Source organism: Ailuropoda melanoleuca, chromosome 14, assembly GCF_002007445.2.
Source record: "Ailuropoda melanoleuca isolate Jingjing chromosome 14, ASM200744v2, whole genome shotgun sequence".
NCBI classification, from domain to species: Eukaryota; Metazoa; Chordata; class Mammalia; order Carnivora; family Ursidae; genus Ailuropoda; species Ailuropoda melanoleuca.
Window position 1 is genome coordinate 54713246 of NC_048231.1, and position 21826 is coordinate 54735071.

Genomic DNA, 21826 nt, shown 5'->3' on the forward strand with positions numbered 1-21826 from the left:
TTTCTGATAGCTGAGTAATATTCCATTGTATATATGGACCACAGCTTCTTAATCCAGTCATCTGTTGAAGGGCATCTCGGCTCCTTCCATGATTTGGCTATTGTGGACAATGCAGCTATGAACATTGGGGTGCATATGGCCCTTCTCTTTACTACGTCTGTATCTTTGGGGTAAACACCCAGTAGTGCAATGGCTGGGTCATAGGGTAGTTCAATTTTTAACTTTTTAAGGGACCTCCACACTGTTTTCCAGAGTGGCTGTACCAACTTGCATTCCCACCAACAATGTAGGAGGGATCCCCTTTCTCCACATCCTCTCCAACAATTGTTGTTTCTTGCCTTGTCTATCTTTGCCATTCTAACTGGCGTAAGGTGGTATCTCAGTGTGGTTTTGATTTGAATTTCCCTGATGGCTAATGATTTTGAACATTTTTTCATGTGTCTGTTAGCCATTTGTATGTCTTCATTGGAAAAGTGTCTGTTCATATCTTCTGCCCATTTTATGATTTGTTTATTTGTTTCTCGTGTATTGAGTTTGAGAAGTTCTTTGTAGATCTTGGATACCAGTCCTTTATCTGTGGTGTCCTTTGCAAATATATTCTCCCATTCCGTGGGCTGTCTCTTAGTTTTTTTGACTGTTTCCTTGGCTGTGCAGAAGCTCTTTATCCTGATAAAGTCCCATAAGTTCATTTTATCTTTTATTTCTCTTGCCTTTGGAGATGTGTCGTGAAAAAGGTTGCTCTGGCCGATGTCATAGAAGTTGTTGCCTATGTTCTCCTCTAGAATTTTGATGGATTCCTGTCTCACATTGAGGTCTTTCATCCATTTGGAGTTTATTTTTGTGTATGGTGTGAGAGAGTGGTCAAGTTTCATTCTTTTGCATGTAGCTGTCCAATTTTCCCAGCACCATTTATTGAAGAGACTGTCTTTTTTCCACCGGAAGTTTTTTCCTGCTTTATCAAAGATTAGTTGCCCAAAGAGCCGAGGGTCCATTTCTGGGTTCTCTATTCTGTTCCATTGGTCCATGTGTCTGTTTTTGTGCCAGTACCATGCTGTCTTTGTGATCACAGATCAATTGCCCTTTCAAATGACAGGAGAGTAGGAGTATAAGATTTTCTATAGAAAAATACAACTGGGCCAAGGTATTAAGTTGTTTATTTGGCCTGGACCAGAACAACAGATTGAGCATTTAGAAATGTTTATGATTATTTATTGCCATTTTTTTCATGACCTTATTTGCCCACATCATAGAGAAAAGGGATTAAGATCTCAGTATCCTTTTACAAATATTAAGAAGGAGGAAAACTAACTTATTTATCCTTGCTTCAATTTATTACCCTCTAAGAAAATATAAGTGCTTGACTCTGTGCTGAAAATGGCCCACTTAAATTTTAGTAAAACTCAGGCTATGTATGTTTAATTTACAAAAATTATTGTTGGTTACATCACTTAACTAATTCAACATGAATGGCTTTGCAAAAGCTCTTCATTTGCTCTGCTAGTCCTCGGGTAACATTATTTTATGTGAAATGCTCTTGTCATATTAAAGATAACTAAATATTGAATAGTGATTAAAATAATTTTGTTCATTTTGGAGTAAATATGTATAATTCATGGTTTCAGCTCTTGCCAGGTTCACATTTTACTTAGCAAAAAGTATCTACCTGAGACCTGGCTACTTCGGAAGGAAACTCTGAAGCATTTTTTCATTATTATTTTATATACAGGGATTCTAATATGTGTAACAATAAGACTTTTTATGTGACTATAACCCTAATTGGTTGTTATTTCTGTGTTGTCTATTTTTTTACTTCTAAGTCCATATTTAAAAGGCAAAAATGTCTTCAACAGGACCTGTTTTCTATAGAGAGACTCCCTCATGCAATGGATTTTTCCATCTAAATTAGTTTGTGCCACAGTTTTGCCAAAAACATGTACTTAACCCTCTTAACTCCCTCCTTGCCACAACACAGTAGTAGGGTCATAACTTCATACAAATTAGCCCCAAAGTATTTTTGCAAAAATCTCCTTCTTCATTAGTCTCTCTTCAGTGGGGAAGTTTTGATTTAGCTGACCCATGGGTATCATGAGTCCTTCTTGCCTTTTTATCTCTTCAGGTGTCAGTTTCTTTTTGTCCTTAGGACAGACTGTCTTTTGTCCAGACATCCTGTAGTAGGCAGGGCAGGCAAGCTCCTCAGACTGTAAGAGGTGGGATGTTCTCTGAGGAGCCTCAGAGGCTCAGAGGTCAAAGGTTCACAGGGGCAGAAGGAGCATCCATCTGCCTGCCTCCTCCTGCCCTCAGAAACCACTGGTCTCTGCAGTGCCTGTGAGATGGTCCCTTCCTTGCACATGGCCCTTCTCTCATCACACAGTCATCTTTCCACTCAATACACCTGACTTGAATCACAGTCTGGACCACACTGGGAAATTTTACATTGATGTATTAATTTATTGAATAAATATTTTACCCTGTTCACACCATCAACCAAGCATTTGCTGGGCACTGGATAGGTAAAACATAGTCCCTAGCCTCAAGGAGCTCATAATTTAATAAACTAACCAATTTTGAAAGACTCTGGTGATTAACTCCCCCCCCCAATGAGTTTTGCTGAGCCATTAATGCAGAAACTGAGAGATTAGGAGAAAAAAAGGGGAGTCATAAACCTGGATAGAGATTTTCAACATTGTCAGGAACTCCCACATACAGGACAGCCCACAGAATACATAAGACCTGACCTCCCAAAAGTATGCATTTTTCTTCATTAGGCCATGTGTGTGTGCTTTATTTTGTTGTGGCTGTTTTTAAATTACACCATTTATCTCTCCCTCTCTGAATATCTGAAATGACATTAATGATATTTTGGACGGTCATGTTGGCCATTCAGGGCAACTCCTATTATGACAGTTTTTGTTATAGGAAGCTTTCAAAATAAATCAGGCTGCTAGCAGGAACTCAGTCAGCTACCAAAGAAGCTGGAGTCTACAGAAAGTGCTCTGCCCTGTGGAGCAGCAGCCTCTGCTTCTAAAGCACAGGGAAGACCTGCGCCCGCAATGAGCTGAGTCCCCACAGGTGGATCTGAGGAGTCACTTCTCTCTGAGGCAGATCGGCTCTCAGGCCCAGGTCCACTGTGTCCTCAGGAACATTTTCAGGGCCTTCCCATTGGCCATCTTGCTATCACTTGTGAACGTTTAACCAGAAACCTTTAAGCCAGAAAAAGGAGATGCCATGATATTCAAACTAGCTAATTCAAGCTTATCCTTCAACGGCTCTCTGTTTGTTAAGAAGCAGCTCTTGGGGCGCCCGGGTGGCTCAGTCGGTTAAGTGTCCGACTCTTGGTTTTGGCTCAGGTCATGATCTCAGGGTCATGAGATGGAGCCCTGGGTCAGGCTCTGCACTCAGCTTGGCGTCTGCTTGAGATTCTCTCCCTCTCCCTCTGCCCCTCCCCCCATTCTCACCTGCATGCTCTGTCTCCCCGTCTCTCTCAAATAAATATATCTTAAAAAACAAACAAACAAACAAAGAAGCTCGTTGATCCCTCTAATGACAGAAAACAGGGGCAGATTTTCTCTACAGCTCTGATTTATTTGCCACAATTACTGTTTTCCACTCTAATTACTGTGGTGTTGGGGGCGGGGCGGTTATTTGCAAGCTGTGATTGTCACTACAGAATTCTAATGGAAAGCATGTGACAGAAGATAGAAAGATATATCCTCAAGTTATAAGGAGCCAGTGGCTTCTCCTATTTTTTTCCCACCCACATTTATTTTATTTACATTAATGGAGTACTTACTGTGTGCTCACCTAACTGGCCTGGGGCTAGGTAGGGGGATAGAAAGGTGACTAAGAGGCAAGCCGGTCTGCAAGGAATGAGCTAAAGCAGCCCGGGAACGCCTGAGACAAACAATTCCATAGGAGCTGAGAGAGTGTGTTTTAGGTGCCATGGAAACACAGAGGGGAACTAATTCTCTCTGCAAGGGGGATCAGCAACAGCTTCCCAGAGAAACTGAGCCCTAAGGGTGTGCATGCTTTACGATTAAGACAGTGAAGACTAAAACCAGAGAAACAAGGGAAAGATACATCCAGTTATTGGAATCCTAGAGGGAGGGGGTTTGCTTTCAAATAATCTTAAAACAATTTAGCATTTTTATAGTTTCCTTTTCCAGGTTTATTAGCTTCCACCCCTACCATCTCCGAGTATCTGACTGGAGTGGGCTTTCCCACCCTCCCGAGGCGTAGAGCTTTCCCAATAATATTAAAACTGCTTTCGAGGACCGCGATGAGTTCTTCCGCCAGAAAGAGAACACGGTGGCTGACACTCAAAAGAGCAACATCTGTTTACCAAGAGAAGTGTTATGCATTTTCCCTTCTTCTTCCTTGCCCCCAGGTCTTTGCCGAAGACGGGTCTGGAACCTAACCACGGGGTGTCCATGACCCCCGAGGTTGCCACCCATCAGCAATGAAAGGGTTATCGGGCAGCCGCAGCCACCACCACGGAGTCACCTGCGATTCGGCCTGTGACTCGCTGTCACACCACTCGGACCGCAAGCCCTACCTGCTGAGCCCGGTGGAGCACCACCCAGCGGACCACCCTTACTACACTCAGCGGAACTCCTTCCAGGCCGAGTGCGTGGGCCCCTTCAGCGACCCCCTGGCCAGCAGCACCTTCCCACGCAGGCACTACACGTCGCAGCAGGAGCTGAAGGACGAGTGCGCCCTGGTGCCCCGCACCCTGGCCGCCAAGGCCAACCGCATTCCCGCCAACCTCCTGGACCAGTTCGAGAGGCAGCTGCCGCTCAACCGGGATGGCTACCATACGCTGCAGTACAAGCGCACCGCCGTGGAGCACCGCAGCGACAGCCCCGGCCGCATCCGCCACCTGGTGCACTCGGTCCAGAAGCTCTTCACCAAGTCGCACTCCCTGGAGGGGCCGTCCAAGGGCAGCGTCAACGGGGGCAAAGCCAGCCCCGACGAAACGCAGACGGTGCGGTACGGCAAGCGCAGCAAGAGCAAGGAGCGGCGTGCGGACCCCAAGGCCCGCCCCAACGCCTCCCCCGGCTGGTGGAGCTCGGACGACAACCTGGACGGCGACATGTGCATCTACCACGCGCCCTCGGGCGTGATGACCATGGGCAGGTGCCCCGACCGCTCGGCCTCGCAGTACTTCATGGAGGCCTACAACACCATCAGCGAGCAGGCGGTCAAGGCCTCCCGCAGTAACAACGACGTCAAGTGCTCCACCTGTGCCAACCTGCCTGTCAACCTGGACGCGCCGCTCCTCAAGAAGAGCGCGTGGTCCTCCACTCTGACGGTCAGCCGCGCCAGGGAGGTCTACCAGAAGGCCTCGGTGAACATGGACCAGGCCATGGTGAAGTCAGAGTCCTGTCAACAAGAACGGTCCTGCCAGTACCTTCAGGTACCATTTATGTCAAGTGATGGGTGCTTAGAAATTGTACCTGCTAATTGTGTGGTGTTTTCTCCTGAGTCCTGGTCTTGGCTCTGCTCTGAATTGTCTGCATGAACCTGAGCAAATTAGTTAGTGTTTCTCTGGCCAACTGCTCCCATCAGGAAACAAACTAGCTATCCAACTCCATCCGGTTGTCTTAAGATACTAGATATAAAAGTGCTTTGAAAAGCACGCCTACATAAAGGCAAGGAGTTATTAATGTTTAGTGTTCCTCTTTTGTCTGAGGGAACATGGGATAGGGAGGCAAGGAAAGGGGAGTCTACACAGAATTTTAAAATAAATCCATCTTTTTTTTTTTTTACAAAAGTCAACAAAGATCTTTTGAATTTTGGAAGGAATTTAATTAGATCTATCAAGAAGGTTTCTTTTTTTATTGTAAAATTCTGCCTTAAGCTGTTTGTTTGGGAAACTTGATCTATATCCTCACCATTGTAATTGTTATCACCACCTCCAACACTAACCACACTCCCACTCGACCCCCCCTTCCCCCCCAGAGCACAGGGAATTGGAATAATGCCCTGGGCCCTGAGGAGGTGGAGATCAAGCCAGTGTGGGGACCTGACAAGCACAGCTGCAGAGACCCAGGACAACAGAGAAGAGGAGGAAAAGCAGGGGGGGAGGACCCACACAATAAAAAGCAATTAGTGTCAGCATGTAAATCCCACAGACATATAGACCCAAGGCAAGCCGCTCCACCTCTTCCAGTCTCCTCGTGTCTTTCCCTAATGCCCTTCCATTCACTGAACCTAGATTCCCCTGGATAAAAATGTCAGGAGCAGAGTCTTTTTCTTATCCCCCTCCCCACCCCCCAGGGCCAATTCCTCTATCTCGTAATTGTCATTTTTCCCAAGATATAATCCTCCCTAAAAAAGGACCCTCATATTTTTCCCTTTCACGGCGTCTTTTTGTCTCTCTTCTCTCCTGGTACACCCATCTTTAAAAAAAAAAAAAAGTTTTTATTGGACTATAAAGGCATGACATAATCATTTTGCACTATCATCTTAAGAAGAAATGCAAGAAAAGAGTCTTCCAATGAGAAATTCAACTTTTTGCTCTCTGAATTGCTCCAGACAAACCTGGCTCCCTTGAGAATGCCTCTACCCAGCCCTGAGAATATGCCAGGCTGGCAGTCACCAGGCAAGGACAGTGTCAGAGTCCATCCCAGTGTTCAGAAGAAGCCACAAACATACGGATAGTTTTCACAAATGGCACACAATGTCTTGGTCAGTTTTTCCCACTCAGAGTGGTATTGCCTCGTTTACTATAAGCTTCCTAGAGGAGTTAAGCCATCAAGAATTATTAATGGAATTTTAGAGCTAAAGAGTACATCTATTCCAAACTTCTCATTTTACATATAAAAAACTAGCCTTGAAGAAAGATAAAGGCTTAGTAGGTTATACTGTTATACGGTTAGCACAGAGGTAGGAGAGAATCCAAGTCACTTAATTTATAGAAATGACCATAACAAGGGTTACAACTGAAGGCTTTAGAAATTCTTTAAGCATATCAATCTTATGCATCACCTAGAATAAAGTATTTTGATTAGAACATCTGTCCTAAAGAAATGATGGGTAATGAGATAGAAGCCCTAGAACAGGATAGTTTATCTATGAAAGTTCTGTAATGGGTGTCAAAAAAAAAAAAAAAAACACTACAAATTAAAAAAAAAAAAAACCTGGACTTTAATAAATAGTGATGAGATTAGAGAAGAAATATCAGATTAAAGAAGAAAACTCAACAAGGATCCAGGACCAGCCTTTGTTAATGACAAAATGCCTTTTTTATGTTCGCATGATTGCCTACGTTCTTCCTACCTCAAATTCATTTTTCTTCCTTTTTTATGCCTTTTTGCAGTAAAAGGCTCAAGTAGTGGAGAAGAGTGGAAGGATAAGGAAAGAAAGAAGGAAACTAATACTGATTGAAAATCTACAATGTACCAGATGCTATAGCAAATGTTATCACATTTGTTATTCCATTTAGTTTTCAAGGTAATCCTGAGAGCTTGATATAATAATACTCTGACTTCACAAGAGAGAAAACTGAGATTAGAAATATCAAGTGATTTTAAAGCCACACGGCCAATAAGTTGAAGAACTGAGAATTAGACTTACATCTATTTGATGCAAAATGGCTCTTTCCAATACATCCCAGCACAGCCCTGGAATCAAGGGCATGAAAATAGTGAACAGGAGAGAAAAAAATCTGTAGAGTAAACATAGTATTATTAAAAGCTTTTCAGTAAAATGAGAATGAAAGCTTGAAGATTTAAATACGAGATTTAGTATCATAGCATTATTAGATCTCATATTCTAAAGGTTTGGTAATTCTATTTTCAAGTTATTTACCTTCTTTTACGCCAGTTTTTTAATGAAATATTTGAGGCTTACAGAGAGGTATAAAGAAAAATAATAATAAAATAAACACCCGGTTATACGTAACCCAACTGGAGAAACAAAACCTTCATTACAATGGATCACATATATACCTTCCCCAATCCCATTTCCTTCCCTTCCTCCCCAGAGTAATAGGTAATCTGACTCACTACCCAAAGGATCTTTGTTTTTAATTCTGAAGTTATTGAAAGATTGAAAGAAATTATATTTTCTATCCTACATTGGGCAATAATTAACACTGAACCAAGCTAGTTAAACCCTTTATATAAATTGAGCTCAAAGGCACACCTTCTTTAATAAATATTGACATTTATTGAGCTCCTATTCTGTGCAAGGCTTTTAGACTGAAAAAAAAATTCTGTATTTCAGTTTGAGCAGGTAGTGTGTCTAGCAGATAAACTAAATATATCACAGTGTGTTCTTCCCACCCAGGGTGCAGAGGTTACAGGCTCCTCAGAAGAAGGGGAAGAAGGAGTTGGACATTCACAGGGGGCGGGAAAAGAACAGGAAACTCCTGAAACTGGACATTCTCTCCGGCTGTCGTCTTTCTTTAGAAGAAAGAGGGACTCCAGCATCTTGCCAAAGCAACTCTCAGGAAGACAGGTGTAGCCACCCCCACGAGGTCCCATGGAATGATTTCATTTATAAGCTCATTCTTAGAAGTAAATTTGGGGAAATGAAGAAAAAAATTTTTCCAGTTATATTATCTTAATTACCAACTAATAGTGAAACTGGATTTACAAATGTGTTTGACATCACCCTCACAAAGTTTAGTGGATAAAGCATTGACCTTGAAAGGAGAGGGTCTATGTTTTAGTCCCTATTTGCCACTAATTAGTTAGCAGTCACTTACTTACCAGTGACCATCATCTCAGCTCTCTGGGTCTCTTTCCTCTGCTATAAGATGAGGCATTTGGTCTAGAGGACCTGCGATCTGAGTTCACATTTTTAAACTCCACAGTTACATATGAGGAGTACTAAGTAGAGCAATTTTCAAGAGTTGCAAGGCCTGGAAACTCTCAGTGAATACATGTCTACCAAAAGTACAAGTTTTTCCAATGTTATCTAATTTGCTCTATAAAACTCTGTGAGGTATTTTATAGTTGAAGAAACCGAGAGTTAGTAAATTAGGTTAAGTAACTTGCCTAAGGACACACAGTCAGTACATGGCAACGTGGAGGGTCAAAACAGACTCTGCCTTCAATGCCTGGATTTTTCTATCTACCGTGTCCAATCCCAACCCCTTCCAAATATAAAACAGAGGGAGGAAGTGGCATGCATCAAATACCTGCTATGTGCCAGAAACCACACAGTATCTCATTTCATACCTGAAATAACTGTAAAGTATTAGTGCTTACTGCAGTTTTGCAGGTGACTAAACTAAGGCACGGAAGATTAAATCACTTACCCAGGAAGGCATAGATCGTTAAGTCAAAGAGCTAAGACTTGATCCTAGATCCGTCTGAGTCTAAAATGTGCTCCAGAAATGGAAATAAATGTGTCTGCCTTTCATTTGATTACCTGTTTTATTCTGTAGCAAGTGAATGTGTTCCTTTGACCTCATCCCAGTGCATGCAGTTAAGAACGCGTGTACATGCAATGTGACCCACCTTAGACAAGCAACGGAAGGACTGATCTGTCCCTAGTTTGATTCAAAACTGCACAAAGGTTAAATTAATAGGCACCAATAATAGAATCTAAATACTACCAAAGTTCTGATTCTCTCTTTGGAGAATTACCACTTGGAATTAATTTAACTTAAGCCATTGCCATGGTTATATAGAAAATGAGAAGTCTGTAGGTATTTGGCCTCTGTCTGACGTTGATTTAGAAATAAAATACTATAGCTTGAAATTATTACAAGATCCAGTTAATACAGTCAATTGTGATCTTTGCTCACTCACAAGCTGTTTGTAGTTAATAAAAAAAAAAAAAGACTCCCTTTTTTTCCCCAATATTGTTATTTTTAAATGTCAAGAATCAGATGTCTGCTGTTTAGAATCTTGTATCGCTGCCAGTGACTGTATCAGGGTTTGGAGCAGGGACATGGATTTGAAGACATTAAAACTGTTTAATTCTCAGTTGAGATGTGGTTGGCTTTTATACATTTGGAATAGAGCATTTATGGCACATCTCCGGGTAAGTGCTAATAGTTAAGTAAATAGGAAGGGGCTCAAAGGAGTAAAAGGAGTTTCTGTTGTTGTTTTGTTTTGCTTTAAAAAAGCAGGATTCTTGGTTCTGTATATGCCTCTTTATGTGAACGTTATGTGTTGAATGGCTAGCATAGAAAGCCATTCAGAGGAGCAAGATTTTAAGATTTCCAACTGTTAACCTGAAAAAAAAAAAAAATCCCTTCAATCATGTATTTTGCATTCATCCAGCAGCAGAAACAGGAAAAGGGAAACAAAACGCTCTCTCCGGTAGAAGTAGAGACACACACACAGAGAGAGAGAGAGAGAGAGGGAGAGGGAGAGGGGGAGAGAGCAAGACAGAGACGGAGAAAGAAAGCCACTCTCAGAGATGAAATTTTAGGAGAGCGAAATGATCGACCTTTTTAAGGCTGAGTGGGTTTCTTCAGTTTGTGTGCAAGTTTCAAGAAATGGAAGGACTGACCAGGTTTGGGTACAACTCTGTTATTACTTTGTATTTGGTGATAGTGTGTTGTTGATTTGAGTGGGGTTTTTTTTGGGGGGGGGTAGTTTTTGTTATTTTATGTCTTCTCTAAATAATAGCTAGTGAGCTAATAAACTAATGTATGTACAGATGATAAGTGAACAGGTTGAGACACCGGATACCTACAAATCCGTGTCTCCACAGAAGCTTCATAAAATCTTTCATTGACATATTTGATCTAAGGTGCTAGCTGCTATTAGAGGACATTGTGTTGGCTAGTGATTGAAATGTGATCAGTTGTTTTCCATGACAAGGATCCTGAATGCTTCCTGAATGCTTACCATTCCTTTGCAAAATTAAAATTTCTGGAAGACTGGGGTTTTGGGTTTTTTTTCCTTTTTCTTCCTTTTCCTTCCTTCCTTCCCTCCTTCCTTCTCTCCTTCTTTCCTTCCTTCCTTCCTTCCCTCCCTCCTTCCTTTCTGGGTTTTTTGGGGTTTTTTTCTTTTGGTCTCTTGGTTAAATTAGACTCCACAGAAGATCACTGAAGAATCGTTCATAACATCATGAACCCAGGATTTTTTTTTTTCCAGTGCAAGTACAACTATTTTTCAAAATTTTGTTCAAGATTATTTCAGTCTTTGTGTAGTGGAAGTTTGTCCTTCCCTGGCTGGGGTTTTCTTTCCTCTTGTTTTAGAACAATTTAAATTATATTAAATCAATTAAAACTACTTTATGTGAAATGTGTGACAGTGCTGAGCAATTCTGCTAGTGACTTTGGTTACTTGGTTACTGCAATGCTTGCTTGCTTACTGCCCTTTTTTTTAAACCGTCAACCACAATAATTAATAATTTTCTTTATTTTTAATTTAAATTGCTCTAATAATCCGTTAAGGGGTGTTACAATTCTTGAATGTATTTCCTTCTTGGCTTGCACAATCTTCTATTTTTTCACTGATCTTAGTAAATATATCCTCTTTGTTGATAGAAAAATGAGATTACTCCTGCCTGATCTTAACTTTGACTGTAGAATCAAGTACATGACGAGCAGAATCCTGGTATTTCTCTCTCTGATTCTAATTTTCACTCTTGCCCATATCCAAATAATAGTGGAGATGTGAGAGAGACAATTGGCAAAACATTGTCAGAAAACAGGGGTCCAGAAAGAGTTAATGGTAGCCAAAGGAAACTCAAAAAAGAAATAGGAAATCCTTAAAATTTGTTTAAGAAACTTTATGATTCTTGGTCTGCAATTTCATTATTCTAAAGTGCTTGGTTAGCCACAATCAAAGGTTCCATAACACATGTTTTCGGATCAGATGGAGTCCAATCTACTAATGGGAGCTATAGCACTGGTTAGCACAGAAGAGCCTTGGATCTCTGTACAGCCAGTAGCCTTTATTTCCTCTTTCTCTATCCTCCTTAGGAAACAGGTTGCTTGGTTGCAAATTAAAAGCAAAAGTTCCAGGTAATCCTTCACATTCTCTGGAGAAATATTCATCCATAATCTCTTGTCCACTTGAGATCATAGCTTTACACAACTTTACATGAGCAGTGATTTGTGGATGGTAGAGCACATCGGGCTTTTGTTTGAGATTTTATAGGGGCTACTGAGAAATATATGCAATATTACCAAGTTGGCTTTGATTTGGTGATTAGATTGTTTTCACCATTTTAAGTTCAAAGGCAACAACCTCTCTTGGTAGGGTTATTGTGCTCCCTGGCGTGCTGTCGAATCGTGGGGAAATTCCATCTTTAAAGGTCCAAACAGTTGAAACTTCACATGGTTCAAACTATAATACCCCTCGGTCATATTTTTTTCTGTCGTTTGCCAGCTTGGTAGAGAAAAATTAAAATTAGCCTTTTCAGGTAAAACCAGGTTACTAATGATATCTACAAAGAGCTACGTGACCTCCCTGATTTGTATTACTCATCTGAAACTTTGAACCCATAACTTTTCCCATTGGATAAAAATAACGTGTGTGTAACTTGGAGAACTCTCAGATGACCAAGGAAATTCTAATTCTCTGGTCTTTTAAGTATAAGAATATATAAAACTATCTTTTAAAATGGTTGGGTTTTTTTTATTTGCTCAAGTTAAGCAGTATATCCTACTTTGTTTCCATTTCTAAGATAAAGAAACTTCTAATTACATTTGCAAAATAAGTTGTCTAGACCAGTGGATTTTTTCTTTCATGTACATTAAGTCACTATTCTCTATCAGTTGAAGTTTCTACTCACTGTTCTCACAGAATTAGGAAATTTCCTACAAATTCAGTCTTGTGATATCACAGAACTGTGAAGCAGAATTACATGGAGTCCAGAGTTACCATATGTAGTATGCGTGTGTACAGGTCCATCTATATACATTACATCTGCAAAGACATCCCTGCACCCATACTTCAAAATTTGCATTTTGCATTTATATGCATGCTTTCTTTGATCTCTGATTCATGACATAGGATCCATTTTAAACACACAATTTCACAATGTCCATGGAAGAAGAATGACTATAAAGTGGGGAATCGTATTTTTCAAAGATGTCACTTGAAAACTCATTACTTTGCCTTTACACTGATTTTATTGAACTCCATCTCAGACCATTAGTATAAAACAGTTAGGGGTATCCTACTTCCCTAGTGTGAGAAGAAATCCCTTTCATATAAAGAGACATCCAACAAAAATGAAAGGAAATAACTTTTGCTCTGCTTGTTTTTTTTTTCTTTCCACTGTTTAATATAGACTTGCAGAATTGACCAACTCCTCCCTGATTTTACTCTCCAGGTGCCTAAAGTCTGTGTAAAGAATCAAGCAGGTTTTGTGGTTTTTTGTTTGTTTGTTCTTTAAAAAAATGATACTGTTAGCATTTTAGGACCCCCTCATTGGAAGGCCATCTGGTATACCTTCTCATCTACAAATTTCTCCTTGCAAATTGGATCAAGCATCTTCCTGCTTACCTATTTCTCATCTAATAATCAGCTTACAGAAGAATCCTTTGAGATTATTTAGTCCAACCCCCTCTTTCTAAAAATGACAAAAATAAACCCTAGGGAGACACCTTGGCTGATACGAGATCAGTCAGCTTGTCGGTAGCAGGCTGAAACCAGGATACTCACTGTCCAGTTACAGCCGTTTTCTTTTTCCCATTATGTCTCACACATCTGTGCAAACCTTTAAGGCTTTTTCAAAGGTTAGCTTACTCAACCTTACCACATCCTTTTAAGGCAGTGGGGTCAAGGCACAAGGAGGCAAAGGGAGGAAAAAACCAATCGCAAAGTTAGATTTGAAGCATGTTTGTGGCTTAAAAGATTCACAAGAGATAAAAACAGTTGTTAACTAAATGATTACCTGCAATTTGTAATTCTGTGGTTACTAATGGCAAGGTAGTAAATTTTTAACTTCTGAAAAATAGAAATAGGTATATTTCTCCTGTTATCCCTGTCAGTCCCTCCTGCATCTCAGTGGTCTCATTATGAGTAAACCATGTACCAGAGGAGGACAAATGGAACAGAAATGCCCCGTGTTCGGATATGTCATCTTTAAGCACTATACTCAGAGCCCTGGGACTGGATTCTGAAGACCATGTACTTCTCTCTGGATCTTACACTATCTTGGTAGCCAGCTCCCCATACTTCCCACCTTATTTTTTGTAGGATAAAAATTGCTAACATAGCTGTGACCCTATGTATAGAATCATATAGACGTGTAGCCACTTGCTCTATCATGGAATATTTAGGACAATGGTTCCTTAACTTTGTGTGCGTAAGAATCACCTTGCAAGTGGCTTAAAAATGAGGATTTCTGACATCAACCCAAAAGATTCTGAATTTGCAGTTCTGGGGTGATTCCAACACAGAAATCAATCTAAGAGCCACATTTTAACCCAATTCTAGAGAACTTCAGATTACATTTATCATTTGATTTACTGAAGGGGGCAGTAGAGTCTAACAGATGAAAACCATGAGCTTCAGACGCTCCATTAGCTTTACTACCGTTGCCAACTTCCAACATGATTTTGGCCTCCCTTCCCTTAGTACTTCCATTTCTATACCTGAGAAATGGGCATGACAATATGACTTGTTTGTTCAGGTCTTAGGAAAAAAATTAATTTCTGATTCGGGAAATCAATGAAAAACAGTGTGAAATGTTTGGGGTTTACAAAATCTCCAGACATCAAAATCTTCACCGTGTGTTCATGTGTTTCATGTACCGTAACACTTCCTTATATTTTGCTTGACCCGACTTTCATTAAATCAGGGTTAAGATGAGCATATCTGACGCCCTGGAAAAGGAAAGCCCTCTCCCAGCATTGGATACCAGTTGGTCTTCATCCCGGTGTAGGTTTAAGGATCCTTTGCATGTGTTCCACCTAAACACACGAGGCTTTTGTCTGCAGATGAAAAGATCACAAAGGGTAGATCTTTTGCTAACTCAGCATCAGTGGGTCAGGTTTTCCCATGGCTTATATTTGCCCGTGGAACACAATTCTTCTGGCCTTCTGAAGCTTTAGTTTGCTCACAAAAGACCTGCTTTTGCTTTCATACCTGAAGTTTGCCAAGACCGCCTTATCCCAAGTAGCTTTGGTAAATCAAAAGGACAGGGGTGCCTGAGTAGTGCAGTCATTAGGCGTCTGCCTTCGGCTCAGGGAGTGATCCCGGCGTTCCTGAATCGAGTCCCACATCGGGCTCCTCCACTGGGAGCTTGCTTCTTCCTCTTCCACTCCCCCTGCTTGTGTTCCCTCTCTCGCTGGCTGTCTCTCACATAAATAAATTTAAAAATCTTTAAAAAAAAAAAAAAAAAGGACAAGTGTAAGCAACAGCTATGGAACTTGTCTACAAGGGGAGTCTATCCATTTGCCTCCCTTAATGACTCATCCAGGTTTTCTAAGGAGTATTTCCAGCAGGGCAACTTTGATGGGTGGGAGTTCTTCCACCACAGCTAGCAGATGACAACAGGCTCTTGTCCATTTCTCTTTTTTGCTCAGGCCCAAAGTCCCAGATGAATCACCTCCATTCCCAAGCCAACTACACATAGGCCACCTGCCAGCACTGGTCTGACTGGGGCCCTTCCTGCAATAAATAGGTACAGAGAGAGGTACACCTTTAAAGTCCTTTTACAAATCCCAACTACTTTTCATCTTTGGAGAACTCATGTCTTTTTTTCTTTTTCTCTCCTGAACTAATACAAGTTCAGCGGGCTTTCCGGTACCTCGGGGGGTGTCAGGGAAAGTAACTGTCATTTGTTTGCAAATGAAACCTGAGCTTTCTGAAAATGATTCCCATGTAAAATCTTTCCCTCATAACACTCCTCCAGACTTCTAGTTGATTTTAGATAGTTTCCTGTTCTCCCACCTCTTGGAAGAATTCCATGGCACGCTGAGCAGACACTTTTCGTCAAAAAGCCTATAAATAGCTGATTTTTCCTGCTTGCTGCCTTCTCTCTAAGGCTTTCACAAAGGAGGTGAAACAAATCCACCAAAAACAAGAACCCTCTGTGAGGGGTGTGTGGTGAGGCTAATAAAAAATCAGATCCATAGGCCGAAAATTGTCGTGTAGGTCGCTTTGCCATATTTGGCTTATGCAATCACCACACAGAAAAAGAAACATTTTATTTCATGCCAGATGATCTCATGAACTGAACAATCAATCAAAAATGTCTCCTATGAGTTTTCATGCTTCTTTAAAAATACGTATTTTGACTTTCCATGCTGCTTTAAAAAAAAAAAATCCCAAAGCCAACTGTTATTTATTAGATTCCATTGGTAAATCTAGATAACCAATTCCTGTGGCCGTTCCATGGTAGGAATTTGGAAACTGCATCCTTCTTTCTCCTCCAAACTGACCTTGCTGGCCTTCTCTTTGTCCTCTATGCCGCACCTATCAGTCATACCACCCCATCTCCAGGAGTGGTATTATGGAACTCCCTGGAAGACTGTGCGCATGCTTAATAACGCCCGTCGCTAATCTTACTGCAGTGAGCCTCAGAAATCAGATATGTGAGATCAATTATACTGCTTCCTACTTCTACCTCCCCATCGCCTGCACCCTAGTGAGCACAGGAGACTTGGGCTTAGTGTGCTTTCTCCTGTTCCTGTCTTCCTCGTCTCTCTTCTTCCCTGACTTTTCAGGGAGCTATTTTATTATATAACTGGGAATGGAAGCCTACCCCAAAACCGTACTTACAAGGAGGAAACTGAGGCACGCCCATGGCTCCTCAGGTGTAGAGAGCAGGGCAGAAGCACGGCCAGCAGGAAACCTTTCCCAGGTCCCCTTACCCCAGGTTAGAGCTCCACAATCACGTCACGCGAGGCATTCATTTATCTTCGGATTCCATATGCTCAAGGGATTCTGCTGCCTGCCCCACCCCTGCTTTTCCCACTCCAGGCACTGACTGGGTGTAATCTTGTTGTGGTTTAGTCTGTGGCTAGAGTCTCTGGAGAGTGCATCTCGTTGTGCCTTTCTTCTTTACGAACTCCCAGCGAGCGTGCACAGTCGAGGGAAGCAGGTGTCAGAAGGAACTTCCATGACCCCTTAGCCCAGCGCTTTTTACACTTTTGAACCACGGAATTCCTTGTTCAGATGCAGCCAACTTTATGAAACAATTTAAAACAGAAGCAAGAGTAGGAGGATTCAAATCCAAATCCCTTCCCCCTCAATCCACTGCCCAGTTAAACCCCCATCAAAGTCCACAACATGTTAGGTAGCTATCCCAGGTTGGCTAAGTTGAATTAGCCCCAACAGCTCTCCCCCTCGCAGTCCTGGTGCCCCATCTATGAAAACAGCCAAATCACGGGGCACCCAGAGTTCCTGATGGAGTCACACTGTAAAAAAATCACTTCTTGGCGTTGACAGGCAAATTCCTACATCACCTTCATACCTTCTGCTTCGCCAGTGACCCAGAGAGAGGAGCTGACATTTTAGAGAACACACAGGCCCCTCGATTCCTTTCCACAGCACCATACTGAGTATCTTCTCATCTCCATTACATGCCAGCTGCTCTTCCATGTGATAACGAATGATGGCAATGAGAAAAAGAAGGCAGAGAAAAGGAGAAAAAGGAACATAATACATTGAGAAAGTTCTACAGGCCTATGCTTAATATATATTGTCCTTATTTCTAAAAGTTACTGGGGTAGCTGTTCATACCCACATCACACACAAAATTGGGCTAACTAATTTGCTCCAGATTATACTACTATTATGTGATATAATGGAGATTTAAACCCTGCTCTGTTTCTAAAATCTGTTCACTTTCCAGTGTATCATGCTGCCTCTACTTTGAAAATATTCCCTTTATTCTTTTCCTGAAGGATTGTTTCTCCATGAGAATCTATTTTAATAACAATTTTTTAAATGATCAGCTATGGTGAGGGGCACCTGGGTGGCTCAGTTAAGTGTTTGCCTTGTGGTCAGGTCATGGCCCCCGGGTCCTGGGATCGAGCCCTGCGGCAGGGGAGCCTACTTCTCCCTCTGCCACTCTTTCTCTCTCAAATAAATAAGTAAAATCTTAAAAAAAAAAAAAAAAAAAAAAAAAAAAAAAATTTGGGGAAAAAAANAAAAGATCAACTATGGTGAAAAAAACAGAACCTGCCTCTCTGATTGGCTATAAATTTAAGTCTAGTTTGGAAAGTAGCCATGTTAGAAAGCAAGGAACATGTGAGATTTGTTTGCAAAGTCAGATAGACAAATTGTTAAATTGTAGAACAATATTATTTCATGTAACTGGAAAATTATACCTCAATCAATGAAACAACCATCTCTCGAGGCTGTTTTGATTATTCATTTGTTTCAATGGGAAACAACATTATTGACGCCTTGAGACTGCCAACCTGATTGTTGTTATGATGTTGTTAATAACACTAAAGTTATGTCCAAATAAATGCGGTATTAAATGCCCATTTAATAGCCTCTGCTTGGTTTAATGTAGGGATGTTTGCTTCCATGAGAAGTAATTTTACTGAAATGATGAGGAAATGAACTAGGAATCCCCAAACCCAATTCCTCCATAAGTCACCAAGATTTTATATTTTGTCCTTTTGGGAGACCAGAGTGTTATTTCTCGGGCATATTGTGAGTCAGAATTCTGCTTGGTGCATGAGCTCCATGTATCCCAGATTTTCCTGTTTAAATTACTACTCTAGATCTTAAGGAAAAGATAAGTTTCCCTTTCGGTCTACCTTTCGAATGCTTCTTAATTACCTATAAACGTATAGCTTAATTGAGTCCTATCATATGCAGTGTGGAGCACTCATGCGTGTCGCCTTAGAGGTGGCTGCATATATCCGGTAAATATACGCTGTTCGGGGATATGAGTAGAGTTTAAACTAAGTTCTTGTAACAGGTAACAATACGGAATGGTCAGACTTCAGAAATGCATCAGGATAAAAGAAGTGATAAAATGCAGTTAAGTCATGAACTTGGAAGTCAGTGTAGACTGTATTCTCCTACCTCTCAACTCATTTGGGATTTGTCCTCACGTACATGCATCTCATTGCCAGTAATTCAGTGTTCTAGCAAGCCCTTACTTAATGCACTCCCCTCTTTGTTTAAGCCCAGATGAAGTTCATTTGAAGGAATGGATACAGTCTTAATATGTCCCACAGCCTCCACCTTCTCTTGGTTCAAAATTTTATAAAATACCTTCATGAAAAAGAATGAAATGTTAAGAATTCACTAACATTAAACGACGCCAATGTAATCTCATTTAATTAGATTCATGGATGAATAGAACGTAGCATTGTATTTCTTAGCTTCAACCAGGGATGAATCCACCCGACTATCAAAATAGGTAGTCCCTTTGCATTTTCCAGATCACAAGTGTATAATGAAAATTTTTGTTAAATGGTTTAATAGAATTGCCATTTTCAACAAGCCTTTCATTCGACCAAGATTTATTTAGAAACTGTGTGACCCACACTGAAATCTGGGAGAGGTGACTAGATAAATGTGGAAAAGGAAAGACCAGTTTGGGGAAAGGGACAGATCAGATAAGGTAGCCACCCACCCAGCTGTTGAAAATAAGTAAATGGACGACAGGATTTGGTCTGTGGTTGACAAGATGATATAGAATAGTTTTTTCTAAAATACTCACATTTCCCAAAGATGAAGGATACAGTTAAGCCTGGAGGCCAAACCCAAATGATTTAACTCTCTGGGCAGTATTTCTAAGGATGAGCAATGGTATAAGGGAAGAAAGAACAGGGAAAGACTCCCTAGAGAGGGCTAGGAGGCATCAGATATCAACCGGGCTGAGCCCAACTACAAGGCTCCAGGCCCCAGAGGCAGTGGGGCTGCCCAGGACCTTGGGAAGAAATCTGAGCAGAGAACAGAGCACTGGTGGTAAGGGGAAGCATCCTCCCCGTCATTCCGCATCTGGTGCTTAGTTCAGCCACAGGCCAGCAAGACGGGATGGCAGGATTCTGTGGATGGCCGTGCAACACCATGCACCCAGAGAACGGAGATGCAGCTGGGGCTGCCCTTGGAGACCTAAAAGTTCACAGGCACAAGAGGAGCCCTGAGAGAGCATATCAAGAGATAGCCCCAGGGAATAATGAACGGGTTTATTACACCCAAACTGAACTGTATCCCCAGACCATATATCTGAAGATGCCACTGTTAGATTAGGAAGATTTTTTCCTAACAAAGACATCAGATCCCAATGTGTAATGGGAGGCTGGATGAACGTGTCAGGGATAGAGTGAAGGAAATTTGGACAGATGGCCCTTAGGGTTCCTTTTAAATCAAATGGTCTAGTTCTACACTGTCCAATATAGCAGCCACTAGCCATAAGTGGCGATTGAAATTTACACGAATTAAAGTTAAATAAGAGTACAAACTTCAGTGTTTCATCACAATAGCCACATGGCTAGCACTCAGCACTCACGGGTGGCTGGCGTTTACCCTACGGGACAAAGAGACATAAAACATTCACATTGTTGCAAAAAATTCTATTGGACGGCATTGTTCCAGTTGTTTTTAATGTAATGACTTCTAGTAGTTGTTTTTAATATAACAACTTCTTCTAGATTTGGGCTTTGCCAAGAGAAGGTAACATCCTGTTGGGATAGCTCATGCTTAGAGGTGTCAGATCTGGCCAGTCCCTTTCCAGGTGTGCACATGGGCTTNGTGAAAATAAGTAAATGGACGACAGGATTTGGTCTGTGGTTGACAAGATGATATAGAATATTTTTTTCTAAAATACTCACATTTCCCAAAGATGAAGGATACAGTTAAGCCTGGAGGCCAAACCCAAATGATTTAACTCTCTGGGCAGTATTTCTAAGGATGAGCAATGGTATAAGGGAAGAAAGAACAGGGAAAGACTCCCTAGAGAGGGCTAGGAGGCATCAGATATCAACCGGGCTGAGCCCAACTACAAGGCTTCGGGCCCCAGAGGCAGTGGGGCTGCCCAGGCCCTCGGGAAGAAATCTGAGCAGAGAGCAGAGCACTGGTGGTAAGGGGAGGCATCCTCCCCTTCATTCCACATCTGGTGCTTAGTTCAGCCACAGGCCAGCAAGACGGGATGGCAGGATTCTGTGGATGGCCGTGCAACACCATGCACCCAGAGAACGGAGATGCAGCTGGGGCTGCCCTTGGAGACCTAAAAGTTCACAGGCACAAGAGGAGCCCTGAGAGAGCATATCAAGAGATAGCCCCAGGGAATAATGAACGGGTTTATTACACCCAAACTGAACTGTATCCCCAGACCATATATCTGAAGATGCCACTGTTAGATTAGGAAGATTTTTTCCTAACAAAGACATCAGATCCCAATGTGTAATGGGAGGCTGGATGAACGTGTCAGGGATAGAGTGAAGGAAATTTGGACAGATGGCCCTTAGGGTTCCTTTTAAATCAAATGGTCTAGTTCTACACTGTCCAATATAGCAGCCACTAGCCATAAGTGGTGATTGAAATTTACACGAATTAAAGTTAAATAAGAGTACAAACTTCAGTGTTTCATCACAATAGCCACATGGCTAGCACTCAGCACTCACGGGTGGCTGGCGTTTACCCTACGGGACAAAGAGACATAAAACATTCACATTGTTGCAAAAAATTCTATTGGACGGCATTGTTCCAGTTGTTTTTAATGTAATGACTTCTAGTAGTTGTTTTTAATATAACAACTTCTTCTAGATTTGGGCTTTGCCAAGAGAAGGTAACATCCTGTTGGGATAGCTCATGCTTAGAGGTGTCAGATCTGGCCAGTCCCTTTCCAGGTGTGCACATGGGCTTTGCGAGGCCCAGGGAGTGAGGGCTGTCCTGCGTGGACGCTGTCCTGCACTTGCACCCTATGTGGCATTAAGTAAACCACTTCCGCTCATCCTCTAGCCCCTCTTTTGCAAAATACTTACCTC

The 21826-nt window shown here is 41.6% G+C and overlaps 1 protein-coding gene across 9 annotated transcripts in view; it reads left to right on the top strand.

Annotated features, from left to right (window-relative positions):
• Window positions 1-21826, top strand: part of DLGAP1 (DLG associated protein 1) — an 859965-nt gene that overhangs the window by 537931 nt on the left and 300208 nt on the right. For 4 of the 9 annotated variants that reach the window (XM_034642364.1, XM_034642367.1, XM_034642366.1 and 1 more), the window contains one exon: window positions 4385-5413. In XM_034642364.1, coding sequence (XP_034498255.1) covers window positions 4457-5413 — 957 coding nt within the window. In that variant the 5' untranslated portion in view covers window positions 4385-4456. Of the gene's footprint in view, window positions 1-4384; window positions 5414-9903; window positions 9997-10335; window positions 10480-21826 lie in introns of those variants that run through there. The other 5 variants (XM_034642368.1, XM_034642374.1, XM_034642370.1 and 2 more) reach the window with 3 other exon arrangements.